Source organism: Vanessa tameamea, chromosome 24, assembly GCF_037043105.1.
Source record: "Vanessa tameamea isolate UH-Manoa-2023 chromosome 24, ilVanTame1 primary haplotype, whole genome shotgun sequence".
Taxonomy (NCBI): Eukaryota; Metazoa; Arthropoda; class Insecta; order Lepidoptera; family Nymphalidae; genus Vanessa; species Vanessa tameamea.
This window is the reverse complement of record NC_087332.1, coordinates 2116685-2129876: the sequence shown is the minus strand read 5'-3', so window position 1 is coordinate 2129876 and position 13192 is coordinate 2116685. Positions and strand designations below refer to the sequence as shown.

General features: G+C 34.3%; 1 protein-coding gene across 2 annotated transcripts in view; it reads left to right on the top strand.

Annotated features, from left to right (window-relative positions):
- The window catches only part of LOC113396496 (thyrotropin-releasing hormone receptor), a 98592-nt gene that overhangs the window by 49612 nt on the left and 35788 nt on the right, over nt 1-13192 (top strand). For both annotated transcript variants that reach the window (XM_064218770.1, XM_064218771.1), the window contains exon 2: nt 7715-8270. In XM_064218770.1, the coding sequence (XP_064074840.1) occupies nt 7823-8270 (448 nt within the window). In that variant the 5' untranslated portion in view covers nt 7715-7822. The remainder of the gene's footprint in view (nt 1-7714; nt 8271-13192) is intronic.

Below are 13192 nucleotides of genomic sequence, written 5' to 3'. Positions count from 1 at the left end.
TATACTATCTAAATATTTTGGGTGGTATGTTTTATATATGTATATAAATAAGCTCTTAGAACTTACGAACATTAGAGATTTATGTCATTGCGGTTATTGTAAACGAGAAAAATATTAAAACGCATAGAAAATATGATAATATTTTCTGTGGTAATATTGGTATGATTTTATTAATAAAAAATATTATTTTAATTAAATATATCTAAATAAAAATCTGTTTCATCCAAATTAGTTCAAACTTGGTGCAATTTTTTGGCACTTGCGTGAATGTTTTTATCAAATTATTCGTTCTTCATGAGGCGCGTATTAATAATTTGTATTTTAATGTTCCGATGTGAAGGGTAGGCATTAAAGTCGTAACATCTGATATACGATGACGATGTAGGGATATCTTACAATTCTTATAATGTTTATGGGCGAAGGCATGCCGTATGTAGTGCTTGGGCAGCTTGTTGCTTCGTCTATTCTTATAGTACACTAAACAAAGTCGTTTCATCAGAATTTCAATACAAAATTTCTATGACATAGTGCTGTTTGGTTGCGCTAAAGCAAACTTACGCGTTATGAATACCCAAACAATTGAAATTTGAAATATATTTTGTTTCCACTGACAAACACACTCTGCTCCATACCCGTCTTAGGCATAACAATCGCCTGCATGCAAGCAGAGTCTGGCGTTCTCACCTCCCGTTCTCCAAAAATATTTTAAGATACCTTCGGGGGCACCTCATTTATGGTCCAAGACTTGACCATTAGCGACAATGCGAACTGACGGCACCAGGGGTTTTTGCAACCCTGGATTAATATCCGTCTGCTCCAATAAATAAATAATTCATCAAACTAATACAGTTATTGTATAAAAAAATCATACATACATACGTTCAAAAAGATCTGTAAACCGTTATTTTTTTCCATTCTAAGTAACTTTTGCGAAATAATGGGCACATAAAAAACTCATATCGCTTCTTACGATTAAATTTTAAGTGATTGTCATTTGTTGCTTGACAATAATAAAAAGGATGCAATATGAAAATGAATTTATGAAAGTCAAAATTCGAATCTTATTTGAATACGTTATCTTTGCTTTATTCTGTTGAAAATCTGTTCAAATCTGTCGATGTAGCAGTTAACCTATTAAGCGATTTTAGTTGTTACGTAGAAGCGACTTTTGCAAAGAATCGAACGCAAATTCCTTACGTTTTCAATTACTTTTTTTCGTGTTTATAAAAATTCTTGCTCGCAAGTGTATCTGCATTTGTCGTGAACTCGATTCTCTTTGAATCGTGAACGAACTTTAGTCAAGTCGAATAATAGAACAAAAGCACTGGAACATTTCAATAGAAATAACGTTACTACTATTAGATTTATTTTTTGTTCAAACTTCTCTTTTAAAGAAATGTATTTTAATGTCTCGGGTTCCGTAGAAAACATTAACTCTTACTTTAACTTTTTACTGGTCTATATATATTATGCCACCGCACCCGATGTTCTGAGTTCAAATCGTGGGAGACCAATAGTATATTGGGTGTTCCTGTCGAGATATTCCCGGAGTCTTGGCAGTTTAAGTTCCTGTGCTTCGGAGAGTATCTAAATCTGATCGTCTTGCATTTGAGTTATTTACGGTCGGTTATCAAATTGCATTATGAGAGTGAAGGTACAGAGAGAAAAGTTATATGTGTCGCTATGTGCATCATCTTAGTAGGTACCACCATCGTATAGCCTACCGCCGAACAGAAATATTTAGTGTTTCTGTTTTGCGGTTTAAGGGTGAGTGAGACAAAGTTGCATAGGCATAAGTGACATAACATCTTAGTTCCCAAGATAGATGGCGCATTGAGGACATAAGAAATGATTAATATTTCTTACAGTACCAATGTTTATGGGTAGTGATGACCACTTAACATCGGGGTGCCCATTTGACAGACCACCTATAAGTCGGCCACTAATTAAATCTGACTATTTGTTTGTAGATTCCTTGCAATATTAATTGTCCAAGATAAATAACAACTTATGTATTTCATCAACATGTTAAATCGGGGTCGATTTTTTTTCTACTCAGTTTATATTGTCTTTTGGAAAGGTCTTTAACCTTAATAGCTCATCGATATACAATCTATCTAGGCGTTCTGACATCTGAGGTCGTACTCACCGGCTTACCCTTTATAAAAACAATACATCACTATGAAATTACTATTAAAAAAGAGGCCAAGTGCGAGTCGGACTCACCCATGAAGGGTTCCGTAGCAGCACATAATATAAAAGTTCTTGTAGTTCGTTGTAACTTTTGAATGAAAGGTTAATTGCGGTTTACGATTTATGACGTATTAAAAAAATACTACTTACTAGATCTCGTTCAAACCAATTTTGGGTGGAACTTTGCATACATCGTATATATTTTTTTAGTTTTATCATTATCTTATATTAGAAATTACAGGGGGGGACACACATTTTACCACTTTGGAAGTGTCTCGCGCGCAAACTATTCAGTTTAGAAGTGGCTGTGACATACGCACGGACAGACAGATAGACATACATGACGAATCTATAAGGGTTCCGTCTTTTTCCATTTGGCTACGGAACCCTAAAAACCGCTTTGGACGTACAGTATTATACAGTACAGTACGGTGTACAGTATTCTTTAGTTGTATGTTGACCATTGCATTTACATTATGCATGGCAACATTACGTCGTTTATCGATAAAATTGATTTATTATGCAAGAAGTTGTCGTGTGGTGGTTTTCATATGATAAATTCTAATACTAATTATAGTTTAAGCATAATTAACGTTGCCCAATGTATTATTAATGAGTGTTGAACTCTAGTTGGTCGTACGATCTTGCCAAAATTGTTTATCCATGTTTGTATTAGCAATTTAAAATATAGTGTTTGGACCGAAATTGTTTTACGCGGCTCACAGTTGAGTGAACTGGCAGAACTCGTCGCGTAAGAGTTATGCCACATCTAGGGGACATTCCTTCTTTCTCTTTTTAGTTTATACGTATTTATTATTATTCAAACTTAATTTAAGTTTAATTTTGTAATAACAAATTTATTTACTGTCATTAAATTTCTCAACAGTTACGCTTACGTTAATTTTTTTCATTATGTTCATAATTTATAGCAAAAGAAACTTCGTTATAATCCAGTGTCCCGCGACACCTCTTGTTTTTTTTTTTTAATAGGTAGGCGGAAGTTTCGCTTGTGAAAATGGAAAAATTAAAAACAAATACATTACTAGAAAATATATTAAAATGTTTCACACTTCTTTAAACTATATACATATATAAAATAAAAAAATAAAATAAATATTGGACAACATCACATACATTACTCTGATACCAATGTAAGTAGCTAAAGCACTTGTGTTATGGAAAATCAGATGTAACGACGGCACCACAAACACCCAGACCCAAGACAACATAGAAAACTAATGAACTTTTTCTACTCTACTCGGTCGGAAATCGATCCGGGACCTCGGAGTGGCGTACCCATGAAAACCGGCGTACACACTACTCGACCACGGAGGTCGTCGAATATACATATATATACATATATGTATATATATATGTCTAAAAATAAAATCCGTGATCTGTGTAATAATGGAGTGACCGTTTCAATGTCCGTATATAATACCCGTCGCAATAACGACGTTGGTAAATTTATTTCTTTATTGTTCCCGCTGATTTCGTTACCAAGTAACAATGGGAGGCAGCCCTTATATAGGTCACAAGTACTGTCAGCGTAAGAATTATTTACAATCATGTTAGGATAAAAACTACTGCGTAATTGTGCTATTAATAGAACATTTTAATTTTAATTCGTAAGTATTTCCCAATTTCTCCACAAGTGCTACTGTAGCGCGCTCGTAATTTTGTAAAGTTGTTTCGTGATGTTTTCTTAACAAAGCTCGAGCATTCGATAATTAGTGGAGCTGGTCGACTCAAAACCGGCGATTTTCAAGTATATTCGTATGTATAGTATGGTAGCTCACCAGTTAACTACCAACGAGTAATTAATGAAATTTTCATTAAGTCTCAGTATTATGCCCATCCTTATTTGCTCGAAAGAAAGGATTCTAAATACGATTCCTAAAAAAAATCCAGGTTCCGTCTCTTTTAGGCGAGTTAATTCGTAATGGTAACTATTCTAGTCTTTACAGTAATTATGAATAATTACTAAATGTCTCGCAACGAAACGTGATACCATGTATTCCTTATTGGCATTTAAATGACCTGCAAGGTGTAACATTACTATTTTTTTGCGCACCGTACCACGTGCCTGTAGGTTATAAAAATAAACAAGGCACGTATTGAAACCGATAGCTATGTGTGTACTCAAACACGTTTAGGACATCTCACTAAATCCCTCTTCAACTAATATAGGCTATGGAAGGAATGCTTTAATAATGACGTGTTTATGACGTATGTGTTTAGATTAATTCGTCTCGTGTGTATGTGTGTGTGTGTGTGTGAGAGAGAGAGCGGGTACACGTCAAAGTGTGAAATATTTTGATTCATTAATTAAAATAATAGTAAATAATATTTAGTATTGTACTTCATTTATTAGGATCGAAAAGTAATTAAAGGGATGCTAAAAATATATTTCTGAGAGGCGATTAAAGCCCTCCAATAGAGAGCTATTCGGAGTAATTCAGGTGTCGTTTTTCGTAACGAGCCGTTTCTTTCTGGAATAAGCTATTTCTTGCTTATTCCTTTTAACTTTATATCTAAAGTAATTTATTATTAGAAGGTGTTTATAATTGATGTTAACTTTGTTATTATAAGTTGAAAGAGAATCTATGCTATAAAATAAAACAGTTTGTTGAACCTTTTTCGTTACTTAGGCTATTTTTAACTAACCTAACACCTCCCCCGTCGAAAATACACTCAGGCCAAAGCACGGATGGTAACTAGAAGACTATATTACATCACATTACCATCTATGTGGTAAGGACAGATTTTTTTTTTGTGATATAGGTAGGCGGACGAGCTTACGATCAGGTGGAACAAATGGTCCACCTGATCGTAAGAAGTCAACAACACCGATAGACATTGGTGCTGTTGCTTTTACTGAAATATTGACCATTCCTTATATCACTAGTGCACTAGTAATCTTGGAAGCTAAAATTCCTTTGAGCCTGTAATAACACTGGCTTTCTCACCCATCAAGCTGGAATACAGTATAGCTGTTTGGGGGTAGAATATCTGATGACACCCAAATAGTCTTACACAGCCCTACCATCAAGTAAAGAAGGTGAATACGCTTAACATTCGCAATCACTAGTAACTTGAATGATATCGTTGTTGACATACCCATAAGTCGAACTAAACGGCTTGACAGCTTGTTTTTGGTGAGAGTCGCCAAGATTTGGAACGACCTGCCTGGGTTTATTTTTCCTGATAAGTTCAACTCTGGAGCCTTTAAGAGTAGAGTGAACAAGTTTCTTTTGGATGGGCGTGTACCACCTTCGTCTTCATCTTCACTTTCCATCAGGTGAGGTGGAAGACAAACTAGATAGCCTATTCCATTACAATTATAAAAAAAAAACTATATTATGCAATTGCAAAAAATTGTACATCATTATATATGATTGCTTTTGACTTCTTAATCTGCTTATGAATAAATATTAAATTTTATAATGGAATCGTATTACGTGATTGGACTCTTGACTGTTAAAAGCCCTCACTTGAGCTAGCTTTTGCTAGAATCGCTACGAGTACAGGGTTTCATATTATAATAGTTTATATTCATGGTATATATAGTACACTAGCTGAACCTGCGGCTTTACCCGAGAGAAATTTATAAAACACAAACTTCCGACCTCCGTTTTATCCCCTTAGGGATAGAGTTTCGTGAACATTAGCGGATGTCTGCACCCTATAAGGAACCTACCTGCCAAATTTCAAGTTTGTAGGTGTTATAATTTCGGAGGTTTCGTGATTAATCAGTGAGTGGTATTTTGCGTTACTTTTTTTTTGGCGTAGGTTGGCGGACGAGCATATGGGCCACCTAATGGTAACTAAACCACCAACATTGGGAACTAAGATGTTATGTCCCTTGTGTCTGTAGTTAAACTGGCTCACTCACCCTTCAAATCGGAACAACAATACTGATTACTGATATTTGACGGTAGAATATCTGATGAGTGGGTGGTACCAGACGAGCTTGCGCAAAACCCTAACACCAAGTAAAACTATGACATTTAAGCTAATTTAAGAGATAGAAGTATAAATGGTAATGAAGTTTAATAAATACAATAACTAATCGTATAAAAAAGAATTAGATAATTAATATCAATCAATCAAAGCCATTCCATTAAAAGTTTTCACAAATTCACCAATTGTGTCTTAGATTTATGCTTTGCCATCGCATCCTTTAAATCTAACCAGTCAATCTTTCACCATAAATCACGAAGGTACACAAGCCGATAGATTTGCACAAATATTGGCTGAATTTATAGGATTTTTTTGTGGGTTTCTTTGACATGTTTATGTTCTTCTGTAACGAATAAATACCCTGACATGTTGACTGATCCTTTTAAGGAGAAAATAACAGTTTTTTTTTTATAATAATTCAATTAGACGAAAGTCACCTTTTACTTAATCTTAAAACTTAGCTTCGCACAGATAAAATAAAGGTCTACGTACAACGCTTACCTATATTGAAGGACAAATGAATAAAGAAAAAAATATTGTAGCGTAAAAAAGTGTAAAAATGTTGCCAGCGTTGTAAAAAAATTTAGCCATTTCTTAAATTGTTGTATTGTTTGTTCATAGTATTGCTGTTTTGGTGGTAAAATACACGATAAGTGGGTTTTACCAACTCACACGCACTTGCACAAAACCCTACCACATAATAAAAAATTACACAAATAGTTTAGGAGCGCATAGACGGATATATCAAGATTTCTCACACTGATATATTGCGTTTATCTGTGTAACGTATCTGTGTATCATAATAAAAGCAACTGTAGTGTTATTCTTAAATAACTTTCACGTATCACATTTTTGAAATACCTAAACGACTTTCGGTGACACACTATTCTGATACGCGTATCCTTTTAACATTGTAATTATAATAGGCAATGTCACATATCACTCTCTGATATTTCCAGATGGTGTTCTGTAGATATCTTCGAGTTTACTTACAGAATAGGACTTTTGTACCCAGACACCATATATGCCTACTAATTTCGTCAATGTTGTTGTATCAAATCATAAGAGGTGCCCTTTTTTTTGTACGATCTGTCTTTCTGTCTGTCAGCCTCATTGGACTATTAGCGGCAGACTGGACTGCAGATCCCGGAGTTCTAATTTTGAATTATGATACTGTATGAATATTATAATGCATTTATGTCTGCGCACAAACTTAGTCTCTATATTCATTGTCTTCGTCATCATCATCATCATTGTCAATAGTCTGACTGGTCACGTTAGTTAAAATAATACTATATACTATAATATATAATATATATACTATAATAAATATACTAAAGTTTTCAATAAACATAGTACATTTTTCCATCTACATCGTAACCTATTTATTTCAGTTGTTAAAATACTCACACAATTTATACAACAAAAAATATGGAAACACAGCGTCAGAAATAATAATTCCCGGCGATCCGTATAACAGTCCAATTCGTCTCAGTCGTAGCATATTTTTAATGTTGTCTCGTGAAATGAAGTAATCAATCTGTGTATATTGTTTCAGATCACGAAAAGAATTCCTTTGACGTCAGAACTCAAACTAAACTGAATTGCCAAAGAAGTGGAAAGAAAAATGTGAAGCTCACATGTCCACCCACACTCTCGCACGCACATGATTTCAATAGCGAATTTCACGCACACGAATACCCAAACACCGATACAGTACAATACAAACACATATAAAAATGCCACACAAAACCCCCGCGACAATCCCGAAAACTTATTCGAGAGATTCGAATTTCAAAATGCTACGTTCCCGAATAATTCGATATCGAATTCAACGTTCGAAATGTCGAATAACTTTACCGAGTACGCTGAAATACCGTATTATATAAAGGCGACATCGATGACGTTTTGCATAGTGATAATGTGCTTGGGCGTGATAGGCAATGTGATGGTGCCCATAGTGATATTAAAGACTAAGGACATGAGGAACTCCACGAACATTTTCCTGGTTAACTTAAGTATAGCGGATCTGATGGTGTTGCTCGTCTGTACGCCGACTGTGCTGGTTGAAGTCAACTCGAAACCTGAGACATGGGTGCTGGGGAAGGAATTGTGTAAGTATTTTTGTATTTCATTTCAGAGATATTTTTACTATAACAGACAGACATATGGACTATATAATGTTAAGTGGTCACCTGCTCATAAAACCGTGCTTTTTATCGCGTATCATAGAATTTTCTAGTTAGCCAAAAAATTTTCTAGTGCCCAGGACTGCGCTAATTACACCGGAATATCCACTAAAAAACCAGCGGTACCCTCTCCGTCTTTTCGGCGGGCTTTCACAGGATCGCTTACGCATGCTACTGTGACGGTATTGATTTGACCTGATCTATACTCAAACAAGTAATCGTAAGCTGTGTGTATACATCCTTATGGGAGTTCAGTGTAAATGCGCATAATTTTCAAGTCTGCCTTCCAAATTACGTATTTTTTACAAACGATTAAAAGTATTTAAAAACTTATTAATCCTATCTATTTGTCAAATTTCATAAAAGTTAAGAATTCTATATCACGACATAAAAATGTGAACCTAACTTAACTTATGTTATTCCTTGGAATTCAAACTTTCAACAAGGGGTCGCTCGACAACTGACGCTGGTGTTGAGCTCGTTAAAAATATTTACAAGGCCTGGGAGGAGTCACAGGATGTCTTAAGGATATTTTGTGATTTATCTAAGGCCTTTGATTGTGTGCAACACGAAACTTTGGTCAGGAAGCTACGTCATTATGAAATTAGGGACACTGCACTCAGTCTTCTGATTTCGTATCTGAGCAATCGGATTCAGACGGTTTATGTAAATGAAAAGAGATCTCCCGGGTCTCCAGTTACTGTGGGGGTCCATCAAGGATCAATTCTTGGACCATTTCTCTTCCTTTTTTATATAAATAACCTGTCACATCTCCTAGGTGATAAACTCGAGATAGTATTGTTTGCTGATGATACTTCTTTAATTTTTAAAATAAAGAGAGCATTGTTCACATCGTCATATATTGAAAGACGTTCAATATATAACGATGTGAACAATGCTCTCTCTGAAATAGTAAATTGGTTTAGTGTTAATAATTTAATGTTAAATAGTCAAAAGACAAAATGTATTAAATTCACTACTCCCAATGTAAGATGTGTCAAAACGAGTGTACTTTTAAACGGGGAAGCATTAGATGTTTTAGAATCAACAGAGTTCCTTGGTATGACAATAGACTCTAAGCTCCAATGGGGCTCCCATATAAATAAATTGGCGAATATATTCAGCTCTGCAGCCTATGCGGTAAAAAAAATTAGACTTTTGACTGATGTGGATTCGGCTCGCCTTGTGTATTTCAGTTATTTCCACAGAATAATATCGTATGGCATCCTACTCTGGGGTAATGCAGCTGACATGAATACCATTTTTGTACTGCAGAAGAGGGCTATTCGTGCAATTTATAACCTGGGCCCAAAAGATTCGTTAAGAGGTAAACTTAAAGAAATTAAAATCATGACTGTCGCTTATCAATTTGTTTTTGATAATGTTATGTATGTACGCAAAAACATAAATGATTTTCCCAAAAATTGGGACGTACATTCTATTAACACTAGGAACAAGAATAAACTTGTTACTCCAAGTACCCGATTACACAGGGTTAGTAACTCTTTTTTGGGGCATACATTGCCCAAAAAAGACTTACTACGTTTTTACAACAGGATCCCAGAAAACGTTCAAAATTATTCAATTATAAAATTCAAAAGAATCGTTAAAGAGCGTTTATGTGCTAAAGGATATTACATAATAATGACTAATGACTTTTAGTTGACTGCACACCTTGGGAATGAAATGATCGCCTCCAGGCTGTTTCAAATAACTAAAATATAATTATTATTGTACATGCAAAATGAAAAAAAAAAAAAAAATACCCGCTGAGTTTCTTTCGCCGGTTCTTCTCAGGTCCGAGATGTTAAATTCCGAACCGGTGGTAGATTTTTGACTATCAATAAGCAAGTGTAAACACTTCTATATTGAATAAAGATTTTTGACTTTGACTTTTGACTTTCTTCATACTAAATTTCATCATATTCGGCTTAGTTGTACAGTCGTGAAAGAGCAACAGACAGACAAACAGACAGCTACATTCGCATTTACAACATTACATTAGCAGCCTGTAAATTTCCCACTGCTGGGCTAAGGCCTCCTCGCCCTTTGAGGAGAAGGTTTCGAGCATATTCCACTACGCTGCTCCAGTGCGCGTTGGTGGAATACACTTGCGGCAGGATTTCGTTGAAATTAGACACTGCAGGTGATGGTGATTTCTCATGATGTTTTCTTTCACCGCTGAGCACGAGATGAGTTATAAACACAAATTAAGCACATAAAAAGTCAGTGGTGGTTGCCTGGGTTTGAACCCGAAATCAATGGCATCTTAATGCACGCGTTCTAACCACTGGGCCATCTCAGCTCTTCTATTTTAGCATTTACAACATTAGTATAGATTAAACGTAGGCGAAGTAATGGTCGAGCTGATATATCCCTGTATTTGTTCAGGTGATATTATCATAAAAATCTCATGTTCAGCACAGAAAAACATCGTGTGAAAATACTGCCTGACTCAAAAGCTTTAAAATGTCAGAGAAAATCCATAACTGTGATATTTATGCGTTGTTAAATAAGCCTCAAATAAACCAGCTAGTATTCAATTTAATGTTTGTAAGTATACTTTTTTTTAAAATTGTTATATTTGTTGATCACAGACAATATGTTGTCCGTACCTTTGGTGTTAATATATTTAATTAGTTTTTTTTTTTTAATTTATTTATGTTTATATATTTTTATTACCAGTCAGCAACAATATGTATGTTTGAGGATTGATTATTACTATTATTATTATTATACATAAAAAGATTACTAGGTTAGCTCTATCCTGTTCATAACTGTACCTCTGACAACGTGTGTACAATTTCACGATGATCGGTTTGGTCAGGACGTGAAATCATAATATATAAATAAATATATTTTAGCTTTTATAATATTAAGACAGCGTTTTCACTTAGGCGTTTTAGCGTTTCAACTTAATATTTATACTTGCATCCTTATACGCGGCTTACAGTAGACGGGCAGTAAACGTCACGTAAGGTCAAAGCGTTATAATCTCTTCTGTGGTACTATTACGGTTATAGCATAGCAACAGTTGCTATCAAATATTCGTTGCAGATTGGTATCAAATCAAATCAAAAAAATATAAATCAGTATTATGGACCTATGCAGTAGATACTCCATAATAAATATTTATCGGCTGCAACATTTATCAAGCCGCAACAAATATTTGATAGCGACAGTTGCTAAGCTATAACCGTAATAGCACCACAGAAGACATGTTCCACACTTACTCTGTATATCTATCTCTTTCTATTACATACGGCTATCCAATAAAGTACATTAAATACATTGTGCATTGAATATAGATCAAAATGGCCTTTTACAGTTTGTAATTTAAATGAATATTTTCGAAGATATTACAGATTTAAACGCAGGGACATAGCGGTTTGTATTGTCTAATGACTGGAAAACTGTGAACGTTATAAGACATTCTGTAGTATATTTAAGGCGGGCCGCTTGTATATAATATAAATTTATCGGGAAGTTCTTTACGTTAGTGGTCTAGTAGCAATCACCACGTAAGGAAAAATCGTTATTCCCCCCCTCCAGAAGCAACTTTGTTCCGGCCCACCAAAACTTTATTTTTTTTTGACTTGTCATATACAAGTTTTATTAGTATATAATATATATATTTAGTATATATGTATATATATAGTTTATATATATTAGTATCAGTGGAAACTTAGCTGATTTATGTAATATTATATATATTTATGCCATAAGTGTCATCTCATTGTTTGTTTCCCTAAAATAATAAAATAAAAAAAATGTTGCCGTAAAATTGTAAATACCGTTAGATCATAATCTATCTCGCGAGATTGTGAACTGTCGAAAGATTGTGAACCGTAACATACTGGTTTCATTTTAACGCATAATGTTCTAGATTCTGTAGATTATAATCTAATGAAGCTAATTAAAGTTAAATTATAAAAATTCTAACCTAACCTGCAGTTTACAATCTCGCGAGATAGATAACAATCTAACGGTATTTACAATTCTACAGTGATATAATATAAAGTTCCTAAATAATAAAGTGATCGCGATAGGTCATTGACGCGTGCCTGCCATTGACATTTTATTGGAGTTCACACTGAGTTATGAGTGAGTTTCTGCGAACAGCGTGAATACTTATTATGTTATTGACGACTTATATATTCAATTTCGCATTTTTTTGCTTTATAATAAAATATTGTATTGCGTCGACAATAATTCAAGAGATCGATGTTCGTGTGTTGCATACTGATTAATATTTTCAAATTCTTTAATAATATCATCTATACCAATATTATAAATGCGAAAATAACTCTGTCTGTATGTCTCGCTTTTTCACGGCGAAACTGTACTGTAAATTTTCTGTAAGATATTTAATTGTTAAATAAAACTAAATATTTTGTGAATATTTCAACCGTTTACCTGGCGCTGATTTTGATATCATGAAAAAAACGGCGAAAAATCAACTATGTAAACTTTGTGGCAAAGGTGTAAATGAAAAATTAAAAAAAATGTTTCATAATTATTCTATAATTTTCCATGTTCGATATTAATTCCAAATGTATTTACAATAATTTATCGCTGAGCAATAAGTACTTTCCATTTATTTAATATAATTATGATATTATTTTATATCTAGGATTTTAAACACGACATACATAAATTCACGAACAGTTTTAATCCTCGAAACTAATGTTAACCAAAAAAAAATATATCCAAATAAAGACTTTAAAATTCTAAGTTTCACCCGCACCGCCTAGATTTCCGAAAATCCACAACAGCGCGATTTTTAAGACATTTTCTGCCTCGCACAACCACTCTGTGAAACCAGCTTTCGCCGGCGGTTTTTCGGA